The following is a 19,118-nucleotide window of genomic DNA, read 5'->3' as shown; positions in this document are numbered from 1 at the left end:
TGTTTGTCATGTTTTATTTATTACAAAGAAATGTAAAAACATTTTAGATAACCTGATACAAATACAGCTTAGATTCTTCATTAAAAGTTTAAAATTGGAGTTAAGTGCAACAGGAAGCATCCTGCCAGCCTTTCAGTGCTTTTGACTGATGCAAAGGTACTCAAAGGTCATGATTCAGGACAGAACAGCATCACCAACAAGCTGTGCTCAGTGTAGTCTCTGAAGTAGCTTTCTTTGGGGTTTATCTACCAGTGTCTGCTCATAATTGTTGCTTGTGATGGTAAATACAAGACAATGACAAGGAACTGACTTTAATATGAAGGCACATACACCGGGGCTCAAACTCTAAAATTAAAATTTCTTTCCATGACTGAGTGTGTTGTCCAGTCATAACCTTCCTATGCACCTTTGGGAATCTGAATCTTTGAGGTATTTCTGTAGGCATGTCTGAGTCTGAATGAATACTGTAGCTAAATTAGTCATTTTGACAGCAGTAATCCGATGAGGAGCTGAGATAATCCTACAAACCAGCAGGACAGAATTAAGTGGTAAACCGCGGTATTACATTCAGGTGGAGCTGGCTCCTCTTGAAATGTGGCTCTGCTACCCTGTTTATCTTTCTGATCTCCACACGTTGTATCGCAGTTACATCTCTGTGATAATGCTTATCAAAATAAAAACTGGATAACTCAAGACAAAGTCATGAGTAGTTTTTAACTATGAATTAAATCCATGTTAAGCTCTTTATATCATTTCTGTTGCATCCCTTGTTTTCAATATGGTCCCCAGTGATAATGTAACAAGTACTTTCTGTTTTACACTACTTAGTTGTTTTCTTTAGTCATGTTCGAGCTGATTTCAGCATTTCCGCCACGGTCAGAAGTTTTTCCCTTGGTTTTCCACGAGCTTCCCCTCTCGTCGTCTCCAAACGGTCGATTTTCTCCCAGTCTGAAAAAGTCACTGGTTTCACTCCTACATGTGAGAGAAATGCAACCACATTGGTCTGAGGTTTGGTTGCATTTTTAAACAGCACAATCCAGAGGTAGTCAAGCCACTAACACAAAACAATAACCAAATCTAACAATGACAACATGAATGAAGTGAAATCAAACTCCAGGCTCAGGCTAAAAAGTTTGTACTTAAATATCCATGTGTAATTGTTTTGATCATCCATTTTTATTTTGTGTCTCCGTAGTTGTTTTGTTTATTTATATGTTTTTCCAAAGACAGTAAATATTGATTAGAAAAACATGTTAATTTGCTGCTGTTAGCCACCTGGGTGGTTTTAGCTGCTTTCCATTATCTACATGTTGGTGTAGATTCTCAGCCATCCAGCTCAGGGTTATCTGAAGAGCTTGAATAAAGGACACCGAACCTCTTTATCTTGGTTTTTGGTCCTTGAAGCCAAGAAAATCCAGCTGCCTTTATTCTAGCTCTTAGCACTAGCCACATGTTATTATGCTATTGAAGCAATAATAAAATGGCATTTCTTCTTGGACTCTGTTATTAGGCCCAAGCACCGTAGGCGGTGCAAAGGCCTATTGCTCTGTTTCTTCCTTCTTCTTCTTCTTAAAAGTTAAAGGCATTTTTGGGGACCTGAACATGCTCGAAAACCCACCATGTTTTGTGGTTCTTGGGACTGTTTGGGCAAAGTTGAACGAGAGCACCACCTATTTATGTTGCCCAGCCACTGCATGTCATCAGTCTTTATGAAATTAGCTAGACATATTCTACATGCTGTGACGCAAAAAAAATCCTCTTGTAGTATTGGCCGAAAACAAACAGGAAGTCGGCCATTTTGGGTCAAAGTCGCCATTTTGGCATTTTACTGACGTTCAAAATCTATCTCCTCCTAGAGATTTCATTGTACTGCCACCAAAATGGCTCAGGATGTTCAGAAGATGTGTGTCTTTAAAAGTTATCAAAAGTTTTCTAATAGGAGAAAGGGCATAGAAGGGGCGGGGCCTCAAAGTTTGACGTCTCGCCATGAAAAATTAAACTAATATAACTTCCACATTAAACAATATATCTGAACAAAAATGGACATGTATCATACTAGCCCCATCCTAAACACATCTACATGTCAATATTTGGATTATGATTGGGCCACACCCCCTGGCGACAGGAAGTCATGGTTTTTACTCGAACACTCATTTCTCGTTTTGGACACAACTGGGTCAGACAGCAGAAAACAAGTTGGTGATGATATCTGGTGAAACCTGTTGCTCTACGCTGCAGGGTGAGACCGTGGCGCCATGGCAGACTTCCATAAGACGGCATGACAGCATAAATCAGTATAAATCCCTCAATTCTCATTTAATCCCCATCAGACTTGCAGGGATTAATCAGGGTCTGGTCCTAAACAGATCCATATGACTAATTCCAGTCTAGCCCTAAGCCCCGCCCACTTTCAACAGGAAGTGTTTGTTTTTTTTAGATGCCGGGGTCCATCTCCTCAGGAATGAAACTTACACACTTAAAAGTGCTTCAGATCAGGTCAAACCCTTTCATGATACTACAGAAAAAAACCTCAAGTTCCTTCGTCAAGCAAAACCATGGCGAATGGCGTCCACCGCCATGAAACAGGAAATACTTGTAACTAACACAATGTACTCCTGATCTCCACCAAACTCGGCAGGGAAGAGGTAATATTGCTCTATAGCGCCCACTATAAATATTTCTATCAGCTCCAACCACTGCTTTGACTGACATTGATGAAATGTGGCGTATTTATATAACATGCCAGGACAAACAAAAAAGTCCTGATGTTGTCAACGCCATAGCCCTGCCCCCTGGGAACAGGAAGTCCCACCATTTTAACCCTTTAATATCTGTAAAACCAATTCAAACTCATTAATATCATCCTTCATGAACTCATGGTTAAAAAACTGACTTCTTGCAGCATTATGATTGAAATAGCTTCCTGTGATGGTTATATCATTCGCCATGAAACAGGAAGTGGCTTTAAACCTGCCATCAGTTGACCAATGGAGGTGATACTTTCCTGTTCTCATTAGAGTTCCAACCTGAACATGGTTCTACATGAAAAACGAGTATAGCACCACCTAGTGGCCACGTGGAATTTTCCTCTTTATAAAATCATGCTCCGGTTTGTGGGAATTCAACACAGTTTGTAAGAAACAAGGTCAAGAATGCTTCAGATGTCATCACATGACAGACTGAGGTGCAAGTTGATCCTCTCATGAGGAAAATCACCCTTAATGCAGACAACCTTTGGAAGAATGGCCACGTCTGCAGGCGAGAGCGGCCGTGCTGTCGGAGGGAGGTTGCCGGCTGATGGGGAACCGTAGGTGTGAGGGCCTTCATCGCTGCTTGCAGCTTTAATTTTGTGTTTGTCTTTTTCTTATTTACAGTTTTAAAGAATGACACTGAGCTATTTTGTAGTTCTTTATAGTTGTTTTTGCCCCATTTTTGTTTATTTTTTGTTTATGCAGCACTATGTAACTTTCTGAGCTTTAAAAATATGTTTCTGACTTGTTTCGATGGCATATTGACATTTATTATCGACATTCCCAGAGCTGTTCATTCCCAGCAGCGTCCATGTAAAAACAGCTGAGAAGCTGCACTTAACTTTTTCTTCTAGGACCTTAAGTCACTTTACAGCCGAGTTTCGCTTTACGCACCGCAACTGGATATCAACACACTGGCTGATTCATCAAAGACACACGAGAAGAAACGAGTCAACACCCCCGTGGCCTTTATCGAGCAGTAACTGGACAGGTTAGACAGCCAGTAAGAGAAACGGTGACATGCCGCAATGGGCCCAGGCTGGAACTCAGACCTGGGCCAAGCTGTGTTGAGGACTTGTAGCTTCCGTACATTTGGCGGCTGCTCAGCCTACTGAGCTAAATGAACTTGACGTAGCTGGATTAATTAAAAGCAGGAGGCTAAAGTGAAACAAATGCTTGTTGTAAGTGTAAACCACATCAGAAGGCTGACAAGACAAAACTGTTCAGCTGGCTGCAGGTGATCACATCTTTTCACCACACTATCTTTATTTCTACAAAAGGACAAAAATTCTGTCTGGATATGGATCTTAGATTTAAACCTGCCATGTTTTTCCCAGTCTCTGGCCCTACCCAGTCCCACAAAAATTCTCTAGACCCACCCCTGCATGAGTTTGCCAATTATGTTAACAGATTGTGAAAGGATATTTTTTCAGTGTGACAATTTTTATGATAACCTGTTAATACAACGCAACCAGTGCACAATTCTAAACAAGAAGGCTCGTCATTGGCTGGTAAGAGTCTAATGAGACTGTAAATACCTCTCTTTTCCAGCAGGGTTCTGATGCTGTGTGAACCAGGCTTGGCTGCAGTCACATCCAGTGTTCCTGAGTCCATGTCCTCCAGCAGCGATCGTGCCGTGTCAAAGCTGTTGTTCATGGTGGTGGCTATGACACCTGTGGGGCCTGTTTTCAGCCAGCCACTGCAATACAAACCTGAACACAAAGGTGGATTTATTCTCTTTTCTTGTTGTTGATATACAAGTGTTTGTGATCTTTACTGTTTCTCCTGATTACCTGCAGCTTGTTGAACACGACCCATAGAGTTCGGTACGATGGCTTTGTGGGAGTCAAAAGGCACCGATGGGTCGATGGGGAGGCTCTTGTAGCCAATACTGCTGATGACCAGACCGCAGGCAACATCCTCCACTTCTCCAGTAAGCACAGCCCGGGCTCCTTCTCTTGAACCCTAGTCGTAATCGAAACAATCAGCAGATATGATCAGTGACACACAAACAGGAACTTCCAGAGTTTTAAAATCCAGCTCACCTCCAGCGTGTTGACTGCCAGTCGGATGCCAGCTATTTTGTGGCCACTGGGATCAGCCAACACTTCAATGGGGCTCCGGAAGAATCGGAAACCCCAGACGCGGGAGGCGTTTTTCCGTCTCTCCTGCTCCATCTCTCCAGGGACCTCCAAAGCCGTCTTAAGCATCAGCTCTGTCAGACGCTTCCTCGGCCTCGGCAAATCTGGCACAGCAGAGACACCTTTGTTTCTCTCCATGTTGAACCCTTCAACTCCAAGCCGTGTTTTGCTACTTTTGGTCTGCCTGTTTTTGTTTTGATTTTTAATGTAAATGCATCTACAACCTTAACGCTTTTGTATACAGTCAGCATACAGACATGATGTTTGCAGGACAGCTTTAGTCATCAGATTATGAGGCTAAAATGATGTAAAACGAATGTATCAATAAATACAGGAACATAAAGGCTGACCAACCAACCAAACAGCACGTTGTAGAAATAACACACAGATCAACAGAGACCTGTGTATTGATAATAATCAAAAAGCAGTCCTTAAAATGCATTAAAATGAGGTGCTAAGAGCGGCCCTGGGAAAATTATTATGTTGCTGGTGCACCCAAATTATAAAGTTTGGCAACCAGTGCAAAAAGTTAGTCTGGAGCTCTGATGAAGGTTCCACTATGAATTACTTGTTATGGGTCCAGGAATCATGTACTTAGTTTTATATTGACACATTTTCTGTGAAACATTAAATATTTATTGATAGTAACACTGTTTTAATATACAAACATAAAAATAGTAAAAGGCCTTAAAAAGTTACTACTGCTTTCCCTTTTTTTTTGGACCATAAGGATTTTAAATAAAATGCCTGTTGGAAATGATGATTATGGTTTTTTTGTCATCGAGTATGAACTTTTATTTAATTTAATGCCATTTTAGTTCCTTCTTTTATTTTTTATGCTTTGTTTTCTTTTATAATGTTAGAAAAAACCTAAACTAAACTAATGTCTATGCTCTCTCTTACTGTGTGCTCAACTAATCTCTTTAATTAGATTATTTTATTATTCAAATACCCATTAATAAACCAACTAGTTCAATTCTTTTCTTTTTTTCCCAAACAGTGTAAAATCTCCAACCCGCTGCTGAACTTAACTTCATCTTTATGCATGTGTGAATTATGTGCATGCACATAAAAGCACAACTCTGCCAGGGGTTGCAGATGTTGCTTTTATGTGCAGAGATCAACTATTACCACCAAAAGAAACACAATCACATCCTCCACATGCACAGAAACATGATTCACACAGAATATTTAAAGTTTCTGGTTTTCATGAAGTTCCTGTAACAGCATGTTTTTTCATGTTACTGCCACCACAAACTTAACAAAACAGCATCAGAGTGTCACTTAAAATAAATATGAGATGAGTCCCCTTGATAATCTGCAGTCTATAAAAACAAGCTGATAAAGATCAACTCAATGTCACTTCCTTAGCAAGACAAGAATTAAACAGAAGGTCAGCAGAACCACGTGCTGCTAACACACACACATTCTTCTAAACTTAGGCTGAACTAATTTCTGTAAGCAGATATATGGACTGGTGAGCAGTTTCCATTCACGTCACCATATGAGGGCAAACAGTATATGGGCTATAGGGCCCTTAAAAGTACGCCTCAGCTCTTAACCACAACGTTTAACCACAACATGTTTCTTCCTTCCATCTGTACTTTTCTAAAGTCTCTGCATTAGTCAGAGATATTCTTGTGTCTTTGTCAGCTGCATGAAATCAGCTCAAAATGAAGAAAGAAAAAAAAAGAAATCTGATTCAGAAATATTAAAGCTGACTAAAACATTAGCACAAGAAGTTCCTATCGTTATAAGTTCTGCAGCGGAACAGAAACTTTCAATAGTCTCTGACCTTTAAGAGCTTCTGTGACTTCTTTAAAATCAGCTGCCACCATCTCAGGACGGGTGCCTGGCAGGTTCACCATCTCTCTGAGCTCCTGCAGACAGTGTGAAGAAGTAACATCTCTTAATTAAGACAGCTTATTTTCATCATGACAACGGCTGCAGCTCCAGACACTTCTTGTTTCTTTGTTTTTTTTTCCTCTGGGCTTTCTTTAACAGCCTTATGTTAGTCAATTTTATTTATCTAGCACTTTTTATTTACACAGAGCAAATGTCACAATATTAAAAAAATAATCATAAAATTAATAAAACTTTAAAACAATATTGAGAGCAAAGTAAATAAAACATAAACATAAAAAGTAAAATCATAAATCATAAAAAGGCCTGTTTAAATATTTAGATTTTAAGTGGCTCTGTAAAAGTGTCTACAGAACAGACAGATCTTAAACTGAATGGAGAAAGTTCCAGAGTTTTGGGGTAAATCTAGAGCAGGGATCTCAAACTCCGGTCCTCGCGAGCTACTGTCCTGCAGGTTTTGGATTCTACCCTGATGCAACACACTTAACTCAAATCACTGGGTCATTAACAGGCTTGTGCAGAGGTGTGTTGTAGTAGGAGACATCTAAAACCAGCAGGACAGTAGCTCACGAGGACCGGAGTTTGAGATCCCTGCTCTAGATTTACCCTGAGAGAAATGTCTTTTTTCAGCAGTGTGTCTCTGTCTTTGTCCTCTGGTTCTTACCTTGATGGTGCACGCCACCTGCATGGGCCCCCTCCTGCCAACAACCAGCACCCGGCGGACCCGACTTTCTGCCAGCGCTTCCAGAGCCGGCTGGGTGATGTCGGTTTTCTGCAGAAAAAAACGTTTCAGTTCAAAACATCCTCCTCTGGAAAACCCGGATCTCTGAGCGCTTTTAGACGATTCTTTCATTGTGATGCTGTTTGTGCAGTTTTACGGAGCTTCTGTGTTTTGATATAAAAAAACTGGGAAATTGTGGACTTCTTAAATTTCCAGCTGTTCCTGTGACGACTATGCAGATGGCACTCTACTCCTCACCTCAATCTTATGTCATATTTAATTTTAGGATCTTTGCTGAAGTTGTGATAATGTGAATAAAAAAAGACAAATCAAAGATAAATCAAATTTTTCATATTAAAATCCACATTTTTTTAAGGCTTGTAATCACACCTCGAGTCATTGGAGAAGCAGTTTGGTTGTAAAGAAGGAAAAGTGGTCAGATAGAGCATAAACGAAAGCTTTAAAAAGAAATGAATAGCTTGTGTCTGCTGTTCATCATCATCTTACTGCTTAAGAGCAACTGAAAGCAAAAGAAAGATAAGAAAAACATCCACAACAATCAACAGTTTCCCCTCTGGATGTAATCTTGAGATGATTTTGTCTGATAAAGTACCGGGTAAGCAGAAGAAAATGGATGGATGGATGGAAAGTACCTTGATATTTTCCTTCTCATATTATCATTTCAATCTGAATAACTGAAAAAGTTTCTCTTCCTTTTGTGTGTTTGCTATCAATTTACTGCCCTTTTCTTTTTTGTTTTTGTTAGTTTCTCACTTTAAGAATATCACAGGGAGAAAGCAGGATTCTTGCTACATCCAAGGCCACGTTGCCTTGTCCGAGGATGACGGCTGTTTCACAGCTCAGGTCTGGACTCAGCTAGAAAACAGAAAAGAGATCAGAGAAGAGAAAGAAACTAAGAGTCCATGACAGAGTAGATACATTAAAAAATAAACTTTTAATCTTAACTGATGAGGATTAACGTGAGATGACATTTGTTTTATTTTCTAAAGAACCAGTATTATTTCTGGGAAACAAAGTTATCATGTGAACCTGTTGACAGCTTGGCAGCCCGTTGTACCAGCCTACGAAGTCTTTGGCAGAGTACACGCCAGCCAAGTCCTCGCCTGGCACTCCCATACTCCTGTTTCCCTCTGCCCCATAACTCTGTCATAAAACATACTGCATTAGTCTAAAAAATATGATAATGCACATCTATTTTCAGGTGATTTTATGGTGCAGGGATTTTTACCAGTATGATGGCGTGGTAGGCTTCCTGCAGCTCGCTGACACTCACGTCCGTCCCAACGTTCACGTTGCCGTAAAAACTACAGCGTGAATGTTTCGCTGTTTGTGTGAACGTATTGATGACGTTCTGAGAGGAAGAAAAGATCAAATTCAGTTAAGTAAAAACAAAATTTTAAAGTTCAAAAAGTTGTAATTTAGCCCCACACACACATATGAGAAAAACTGATGATTGATATTTGAATGGGAATCTATTGCTTGTATTCAATTATGTGATGAACTTCTAGCAAACAAAGTGGTGCCAAATAAACCAAAATGACTAATGTTGTACAACAAAGATGCAGGATGTTGTTTGTTGATGAAAGTTCATGTGTGGGATTTTTTTTAAAAAGTGAAGCTATTTCATCGTCTGGACCTGTTTACGTCATCCAAGTAACATCTTAGCTTCGAACTGAGTAATACCATCAGTTCAGCTTCCAGAACTGAACTGATCTTATCTGGTGTTTCAGGTAACCCAAGCAGATGAAATCATGTAAAACCTTGGAAGCCTGTCAGCTTTTTTTTTTTAGTAGGAGATTAAGACCCTAAATAAAAAATCCTCAGTTGTTTTTGTTCTGTAAGAACGTATTATAGGGCACATTTACATCCGCCTTTCTGAGTCGAATCCTAGTCGTTTTCTTGGAAAGTCGGCTTCATTTGGGGTATTGAGAATGCAGACGAATTCTGATTCTAATCAAAGAAGAGGTGTCTGTCTGCTTTAAGTGGACCAACTACAGGATGCGGGCTACAAAACTAAGTGCATTCTGGGTTTAGCACATGGCATCATGGGAGAAATAGCTCGTGGTCAGACGTTGGAAGATTCAGAAGTTCTGATAGAAATATGATCAACCCAAGGCTGCTAGGACCTGATGCAGCTCCATATTTAGCGGTTATGTTCGCTGCGTCTTGTCTTGCCCTTTAATAAAAATTGGTGCAGCGCCACCTCTGGGGGAGAGTGGAACGCATTATTTGAAAGGCCTGAATGTTTGAGAAGTGAACGTAATCTCCATCTGGACGAATATTCATCACCCTCACATCTGATAGAAGATTAGGACGGTGAACAGTTTAATCTAGTTTTTTATTGCATTAGACATGAAAAATAAGACTGGTAATAATAAACTTATAATGTAGAAACTGTTAAAAACACAGAATGAGTCAGAGTCAAGCAATAATGAAACTCTAAAAGATGCTCATTTATCATACAAACAATTATTTATGGTTTAATTGTGTCTTTATTTTTATGACATGCCATTACGACAGCTCAATCATGATATAATAATATACTAAAACCTCAACAGGAAAAACAGATTTTATTGGCAAAGACAATTCAAACATGAATAAACTGTTTCTCTGTTTTCTATTCTGGATCTGTAAATAAATCTTCATACTGTTGTACGGATATACTTTCAGAGGTATTCACATGGTGGTAAATGAGCCTGTTTGTTTATCTTAAAAGCAAGTCTACTTTCTGTTTGACTGTCTCATTTCATTTTCCATTATCTGTGCCAGGAAAACTTGATGCAATCTCTGAACAAAGACCTAGAAAAACTGGTTCATGAACTGTGTGTTTTAAGCAGAAAGCACCTTGACTTCAGGATGATCAGGGGCCACTCCGAACCGGACGAGGCCAAAGGGGACAGGAAGCCGCTCGTAGATGTCGACCTCAACATCTTGGCGAGCCTGACAAGAGAAACAAACGATGTATAAGTTTGTAAAATTTATCAACAACTGAAAGATACAATAAGCAGATTAACTGGTGACAAGTTAGGGTGCCAGGACTGGGTATAAAAGCAGAATCCATTTTCTTGACTATGTTAGACGGTGCATAATGTACACTTTTTACATATGACTAAATTTGTCTTTCTACTAGCGCTATGTTTCCCAAATCGCTGCCATGTTTTATTATGTTTTTTATTCTATAATTGAAAATATTAGGCTGCTTAACACAATATTCTTCTTTATATTTATTTATTTATTATTTTGCACTTTGTCAGCAGTATAGAGAAAAGAAAAATACAACATCAAGCAAATGAAATTCAGGGCATCCCGGCAGGTCAGTAAGGGTCCCCTATGTCCTTGACATATAAGTGTTATTGGTATCATCCAAAGTAATTGTTTCCAGGGTATATTTTCCCCCTTCCATCTTCTTCCCCTTTTTCTGCACACAATATTCTATTATTGTACTGAAATACCGCCGTCTGCCAGGTGAATCAAGGCCTAATTCTTGAGGACCTGTTGTAATGTGGGAAAGCATTTATTATAAAAGACAAGTGAAAGGACAAGCAAGTCCAAAAGAGAAAGTACGCATGCTTTTGTTTTTATTGGTTTGAGAAAAGCAGTCGTACAGGCTGATCTTGCATCAATTTTCCAGTCCTTAAAGAAACTTCTCCTAGACCCGTTTTTCTTTTCTTTTCTTAAACAGTAGAGTCTAATCTAGCCTTTCTTTTCTTTAAGCTCGTGAAACGATTACACCTTAAGTGCTCATTTCATGGTAAATAAGCACTTAGTGACTGATAGAAAAACTCACGCTGAGTATATTGAGAACTTGCTGTGCAAATATTTTGAGCCACCTCACATTTCTTTATATTACAGGAAAATGGGAGTAAGATGCGGAACTGTATTTACACATGAATGGAAATAAGTAGTTTTCAAGAATTGTTCTCCAGACTTCTTGGAGGACCTTTAAAAGCTCTTCTTTGGATGTTGCTGCTTATTGTTCTGTTCTCTGTCCATATGATCCCACACTGCTTCAGTAATGTTGAAGTCCAGGATCTGGGGAGGATTCATTACTCTATCAGACTTGTTGACACTGATTTTCAGTCCAGTTCTTGTGTCATGTGGCACAACTCAGCCTTTTATCCTTGTTTCCCTTATTTAATAATGGCTTCTTGACAGCCATGGAGACCAGTTCTGATGAGGCTTTGGCCAGCAGTAGATGGATCAGCTGAAGGTCCAGATGGATCTCTTAGGTCTTGTGTCATTCTTTGATGGATTTGTTCTTGTTCCTTAAAGACATTATGTTCAGATCCTGTTTATGTTGTAGATTGTTTTTAGGTTTGCACTTCTTTTGTCCTCCATTGTAGCTTTGTAATGTTTACACCAAGGTTTTTAGCTAATAGCCCTTAAAGGTGCAACTTGCAACAAAAACAAAGGTCGATCGCAGAAAAATTCATATATCATTAAAAACTGGGTATCTTGTGTTTTCATTGTCTTGGAATGAGCCATTTATATCTACTTGCTGTAGGTCAGCATACAAGGCAGCTGTCACATTCGTGCTGCCATGTTAGCTACGGTGTCTTTAGATGGACAAACAACTCTGTGTGTGAGGTAAGAACCCTCTGAGCTTTAAAAAGGCTTTGTTGATAAATAAGTAGGCCTTAAACTCTACTAGTTAAACCGGCACATTTAACCTCCTAAAAGCCAAGTTTTAGTTTGACTTGCGTTAGAGTTTTCTCCTAACTATCTGAAGTTAGGAGGAACCAATAAATAGAATTTTATCATTTATAACTATACATATTTTTATAATTATACATATTTTATTTTACATGATATATATGATAGATATAAATACATTTTTAAATTGAAAAACAAAATCTCTGACACCACCAAATTTTCAGTGTAAGTGTTCGATAGCTTCCAGTTACACAGAATTTAGTATTATGCTGCAGACAACCAAATATGAGATGACCTTGTATGAAGATGCTAAGTCTCAGAAGTCAATTTCCTGATCTTGGTTTAACGTTATTTTTATTAGTTTGAAACTAAGATTTCCTGGATTAAACTAAGTAAATCTGGTGAGAGCAAAATCCCAGAATGGACTAAAAAAAGATCAGGTACTTGGGTGAATCGGAAAATAAAACAAAGGCAGAGGTAAAAATAAGTCTTTCAAAACCAAACAGGAGAGAAGCTGAAGCTGAAGTACTGATTTTTTATACTGTACATTAGTATCAATCAGTATCGATACTGACGTTAGCATTGATGTTTGGATCAATCTGCAAGTTGACATAACTGAGAACAAACGGTGCACTTGGCCATAGGTGAGAAAAACGCTGCAGGCAGGTTTTATTGTTGCATGTATTCAAAGACAGGAGAAAACTCATTTTGTGTACACAGAATAATTTTTTTTTGTTATTTGCTCAAATTCAGTTATTCTGGCAAAAATATTTCTGGCTTAAAATATTTGTTTGCAATCAGAATGACCGTCTGCTTACTCAGGAAAAAGTCACAATAATAATGTTTCTATAATGCTAATCATAAATAATGAAGTTGATTAATAAATAAATAGTAAAATAGCTTTTTTTTCTCAGACTTCAATCATCCAAGCTAATAAATGTCATGAAACAAGAGCAGGTTTGGTAAATATTTTAAGGGTGCAGCGCACAATCTTAACTCTTCTGCTAAACCCAGAGATGCATTTTCCTTACAATGACAGTTCCATTGAAAACTAGTTTTCCAATTGTATAAGAACTATTGCAAAGAAGCATTGTTACAACAAAGAAATAGCTGACCAAACACAAATGTATTAATACATCCTGGTTAAATGGTCTGGACACACCTATCCACTAAATTTGAATGGGTGGGTGTGCGTGTTTGACTTCTACATTATATATGATTGCACACACCAGAAGGGTTTTACCCACATTTCCAGCTCCTGATGTCAGGCCTTTTCTGTATAAAAAAACATATACACACCTTGATAAGATGCTGTGCAGTGTAGAAACCTGCTGGACCGCTTCCAACAATACACACCTTTGGATAACTAGAAGACAAATATGCTTTTCCACATCCACCAAAGCCTGTAAAACCAAGAGAGAGGATGATGCACTCTAGCCTAGATATGAATGAAGATGCTTCGGTACATGACAACAAAGTGTAAATAGCAGGAAGTTCCATCAGTGACATATAAGGCAAAGTGATGCTACAGTCACGTTTCAAAAGTCGAATACTTTCATACTACAGGTGTATTTATACACAAAGGTTACACGTTTTATATGCCGCATGTCTCCGTGAAGACAGTTTGTTAGAAATCAAGCATCTTTCAGCTTTGCCAATACACAAAATTAGTGATCTAAGATCGTCTAAATATTCTACCAAGTTCAGAGGGGGTACACACTAGAAGTAGCATGCTAAAACCGCATTAACACTCATAATTTCCGGGTGGCTTACCTTCAAGAAGTCGACTTGTCCATCTATTTTTTCCTAAAGTCCATAGCTTCAGCTCGGAAAACATCAGTTTATAGCTGCTCGTGTTTTTCCACATGGTTAAAGACGAGCTGCCGGATATCGACTACAAACTAGCTTAAATCCTCAGAGTTGTTTTGCTGTAATTTGACAGCAAGAAGAAACACATATCTGCCCGTGGTTTGAGCTTTGGACACTTACTCAGTGATACTGCGATCAAAAGCCAAGGTTGAAAACGTTTATCTTTACTGGCCAGTTGTCACCGTCTGAGTGCTCTTAGCTTGTTAGCTAACGCTAACAGTTAGCCATAGGTCCGGGTTTTAATGTAAATTTAAATAAAATTTAATTTATACAGTCAAACTTGATGATTAAATTATGTAAACAAACATTTTTTCAAGGCAACACCGTGTGTTACCTTAAAAACAGCCCGTGGAAAACTAACAGTTCATCACGGTAGTTCCACCAGCCCAGCTTACACAAACTTTTAGACTTAATTAGCAAGTTTACTAACAAAACACTTAAAAATACTGATATCAACGCTTCATGTTAATAAATGTGTCTTTGGGTAAGCCATATTTTGTTAATTTTATTTACCAACCAAGATATAAGTGTTTAATGCACCCTTAAAGATGCATTATTGTAAATTGAATTGAAAATATGCAAAGAACTCATTGTGGACATCACAATGTTAATAAAAATGAGCACCCCAAAGAATATTCAAGAAAACAAAAACATTGTTAAAATAGTGGGTTTAATGCACATATCAAAATAGGCACAAAAGTGTAATGTATGTCAATTTCAAATCCCTTCGTCCAAAATTAAAACAACAGCTACAAAAAGTTCAGTCCTTTAAAAACATCTTCAGAGCAAAATAATATTTTGCATGCAAAGAACAAAATGCTTGTGTTGCAGTTTTCCTTAACACATCACAATTGAATGACACCACATCATCCAGGATGTGGTACTTCAAGCATGTTTCAGCAGACAAAAAAGCATATTTGTATCTTAAAAGGAAGTGAAAGAAATAATAGCGAAAAAGTGACTAGGAGACATTCAAGATCCTTATTTCAGTCATCTGTTTTGAGATAAACGTATTGTGCGGCTCACAATAATTTTTCCAAGAAAGTTCCATATCTCATCAGCCTCATCACAGAATCCCCCGGAAGTCGGCCCTGTTTCCATATGTGATTAGGTATGAACAGTTATGGGGTGGCTGCCGAGGACAGATGTGCGGAGGCCTGTCAGATCTGGATGGTCTCTCAACTCTGGCAGGTTTAAACTGTTTTCTAAACTGTAAAAACACAGAGAGAACCTTAATTTAAATAGTCTCATATGTTACTGTGATAGAAAGTTATGTGGATTCATACTTACTTTCCTGCATGTGAATATTATCGCTCCGATGAAGAAGGACAGTATGACAGTCAGTGCTGTTACACTCAGGGAAATGAAGGTGAAATCCAAATTGGGGTCCTCGCAATGATCCGTGGGGATGCTCTCTTTGACAATAATAATAAGAGAAGGTTAAATGAAAACAAAGTTAAGTTACAGATGTTTTGGTGTAAATGGAGTGTAAAATAATTTTTTACCTCTGACAATGATGACAGTGCCATTGCTGGTCAGGCTGACAATCCGTGAGTTAGCATAAGTCCAATGACAGTAATACAAGTCTGTGTCCTTCAGCCCCAGCAGAGACAGCTGCAGTGTGAAGCCATGCTTCAACCCATGACCCTGAGGACCATGACTTATGCGAATCCTGTCCTCAAATTTTTTATCAGTTGTAATCTTTTTGATAGCTCCATTTTCCAAGGAAAGATACACAACATTGTCGGTTTTTTTCCATTCGAATCGCCTACGCAGAGATAGTGTCAAGGGCTCCGGCAAGGACGTAGAGCACATGATCTCAACAGATGAGTTGACTTTCACCTGAGAAATGGTCGAGGGCTTTTGTACAGCTGTCAGGGAGAGATGGTTAGAGGAATTTAAAACAGCTGCAGATGACTGATTTGAACACTAATTTTAGTGACTTTAAAAAAAGACATTTTACACCACTTCAACCTAATTTCATTCATCTGGTACTTGTTACAATTAATGCCATCATATGCAGCCTTTGCATACTTTGAATGCCAAATTTTACACTAAATTTAAATGTGTCTGAAGCTTCAATAATTTCTTAACTAAATATGCACAATGCAAAAGCTAATATATATATATATATATATATATATATATATATATAGGAAAAAAACATACTGTCCAATCACATTTTTTTTGTTACCAAAAGGTACCAAAGCCCCACCCCTCCACACCCCTTCACATTTGGTATCATTGAAAAGCCTCAAAAGTTAACTCAGTAGAATGCAAGTTTACAAATGTCCCCCACAGAGGACAAATTTGAACTACTGGTAGTCAGGAGGATATAGATATATACGTAAAAACACCTAAGCTAAAAAAGATGAAGATGCAAGCAAACAGGAATAGATGAGTCAAACTCATTTTTGAAGACATCTGCAGTATATTTCTTTGCATGAAAACCTACTAATCTTTCTTTGGCACTTGAAAGCACTCACCTTGCAACTCGTTGAGTATTACCTCTGTAGTCATGCAGAGCAACCCTAACACGCAGCTCCACCAGTAGGCTTTCATCCTGCAAGCTGCCACATACAGCACACACACTCCAGATGCTGCAGTCTGACAAGCAGACTGTTACATGAATAGTTTAGGTGTGGTGTAAAAAGGAAGTGTGAGCGTGCTGACTATTGCTGGTGTCTTAAACAGCTGTGTGTGGGAGTATTTGTGTTGGGTTCATCAAAGATGAGGAAGCTCTTGTTGACAACGTTATCTGAAGAAATATTCCATCACTCTTCACTGTTTCATATGAAGAGGCTGAGTTTATCTACATTGAGCAGTTGAGAGGAAAAGGAAATAAATCCCCTCTCAAGTCTAATATTTCATAAGCTTAGCACAAAAATTAAATAATTTTGTGTTTGGTTGATCTTTTTACCACTTCAGTAATACCAAATGATATGGTCTGATTAGCCACCTTTACATCAAGGTGTAGCTTGAAAGGATGGTGCATCTGCTGAATGAGCAACACAGCTCATCGTGTATGTAGTACCCCCAAAATCTCGTTCAATACTCACCTGATGGGATTCACTTCTTTTGAGTTTCTTGGTGGACTGGATGGTTGCACTCTCCCACAGTGAAAAAGGAAATTTCTATTATACTTTATTAAATTTCCACTGTAAGGAACTTCAGATCCATTCACAGCCACAACAGCTTGGTACCTCCTCCTCATGCTGGTCTCATGTTGTCGTGGGACAGCATCCCATCCTTCAACTGGGAACCAGCACCAAATAATTTTCCAGCTAAGTGCCCCCTAAATCAGGGGTATCAAATTTGATTTTAGTCCAGGAGCCACATTCTGTGTAATCTGATCTTCAGTGAGCTCGACCAATGAAATAACATTATGATAACCTATAAATTATGAAAATAATTTCATTCTCTACTTAATTTCTCTACTTGTTTTAGTGCAAAGAAGAACAAGTAGATTATCAAGATGTTTAAACAACCTGAAACTTCAGGAAAAAAATTAAACACAGTTTCAACAATATTTTGCATCAGTTACATAATGTTGTTATTTATGTGTTTAATTATTATAGCTTTATGTATGATTATATATATATATATATATATATACACATAATATATTTAGAAACCAACAAATTTTTATGTATTTTACATTTTCATTAGCATTCTCTCTCTCTCTCTCTCTCTCTCTCTCTCTCTCTCTCTCTCTCTCTCTCTCTCTCTCTCTCTATATATATATATATATATATATATATAATGAGGGGGATTAATGGTTAAAGCAGTTGGATTGTTTTCTTTTGATTTTTTTCATGTTTGTAGCCAACTTGTAGCATGTAATATTTAACTTTTATTTTTTTTAGAAACAATAAAATGCTGTTATCTTATTTTAATAGATTTTATTATTATTTAATTACATAACATGATAATCACATCATAAGTCACATCATAACATGTCGACCTGTTGGACATTTTTGAAACAAGACTTAAATAAGATGGACAATTATTATCAACAGCACTAGTTACCATGGTAACTCAGCTGGGACTTATTTTAGCCACAATGTTGGAATAGAAATTCCACTTTGATGATCCAGACTTATCAAAACAAGTGAGACCTACCCTTAATCCCACTTTGTGGAATACCCCTCTGATCTTAAAACAAGTTATATGTAGTGTCATCGCCTGAGTTTTTTGTTGTTTTCAACTCTGAGAGTTTCTCTTTTGAGGGTTTCCTTTTGTATGATAAGTGATGAAACAGTCTCATGTGCTGTCATTCACCACTGTCTCATATATAGAGGCCATGTTCACCTACATCATTCCGTTTTGAAGAAATAAAAGTAAATCCCCTTTCAAGTCTAAGGTTCTATCTGTGAGAACATCATAAGAAAAAAACAAAACAACAACAAGAAGGAAACATCTGGGCCTGTTCCAGAAATCGGGTTATGTTGAAAGTTTGAGTAGGTGAAACCTGAGTTTGGGGAAACTCTGGGTTTTCTGTTCCAGAAAGCAAGGCAAGTCTTACTCTAAGACTGTTACCATGGCAACTGACTTCATGAAGTAAACCTCCTCCTTGCTGGCAGGTTCACCATTTCTACCTGTCTCCTCCCACCTGAAGCAACTGTCAGACATGGTGGTTTGTACTAATGTTATTCCAGATATTTAAGAGCTGAATTAATACACAATGATTTACATAAGGTGAAGATTTTGTAGAACTTGAACATATGTGCTATCATTCTCTGATCAGTTCAACTTCAATTCAGTTCATCTTTCTTTGTGTAGCTGTATAGATAGATAGATAGATAGATAGATAGATAGATAGATAGATAGATAGATAGATAGATAGATAGATAGATAGATAGATAGATAGATAGACACTTTATAAATCTCCTGGAGAAATTCACAATAATGCCAATTCATAATAAAAACTAGCCTAGTCTAGAAAAAAAAACAATAGATTGCTTTAAATATTGACTTCAATCCAATCCCCCATCCTGAGCATGCAAGAGGCGAGAATGGAAAGGAAAAACTCTAACAGGAAGGATAACCTCCAACAGAACCCAACTCAAGGAGTGAAGCCATCTGCCTTGGCCGGTTGGG

At 38.2% G+C, this 19,118-nt stretch overlaps 2 protein-coding genes across 2 annotated transcripts; both read right to left on the bottom strand.

The window, feature by feature from the left end:
* On the bottom strand, positions 1 to 14,356 carry fdxr (ferredoxin reductase). Its single transcript, XM_041973317.1, has 12 exons — positions 13,923 to 14,356; positions 13,449 to 13,552; positions 10,341 to 10,436; positions 8,725 to 8,847; positions 8,526 to 8,639; positions 8,250 to 8,351; positions 7,419 to 7,526; positions 6,687 to 6,771; positions 4,796 to 4,995; positions 4,544 to 4,715; positions 4,289 to 4,462; positions 1 to 972 (listed from the first exon to the last, which is right to left on the bottom strand). Exons 1-12 carry the CDS (start codon positions 14,014 to 14,016, stop codon positions 842 to 844), a joined length of 1,503 nt encoding a protein of 500 aa, XP_041829251.1. The 5' UTR covers positions 14,017 to 14,356; the 3' UTR covers positions 1 to 841.
* A 313-nt stretch (positions 14,357 to 14,669) lies between these two features.
* Positions 14,670 to 16,689, bottom strand: LOC121632136. Its single transcript, XM_041973326.1, has 4 exons — positions 16,505 to 16,689; positions 15,524 to 15,889; positions 15,309 to 15,433; positions 14,670 to 15,228 (listed from the first exon to the last, which is right to left on the bottom strand). The coding sequence occupies exons 1-4, from the start codon at positions 16,578 to 16,580 to the stop codon at positions 15,085 to 15,087; spliced, it is 711 nt and encodes a 236-aa protein (XP_041829260.1). The 5' UTR covers positions 16,581 to 16,689; the 3' UTR covers positions 14,670 to 15,084.
* Between the last annotated feature and the right edge of the window lie 2,429 nt (positions 16,690 to 19,118).

This window comes from Melanotaenia boesemani, chromosome 21 (assembly GCF_017639745.1).
Source record: "Melanotaenia boesemani isolate fMelBoe1 chromosome 21, fMelBoe1.pri, whole genome shotgun sequence".
In the NCBI taxonomy this organism is placed as follows: domain Eukaryota; kingdom Metazoa; phylum Chordata; class Actinopteri; order Atheriniformes; family Melanotaeniidae; genus Melanotaenia; species Melanotaenia boesemani.
Note: the sequence above shows the minus strand (reverse complement) of the source record. Positions and strands in the feature narration are given on the sequence as shown.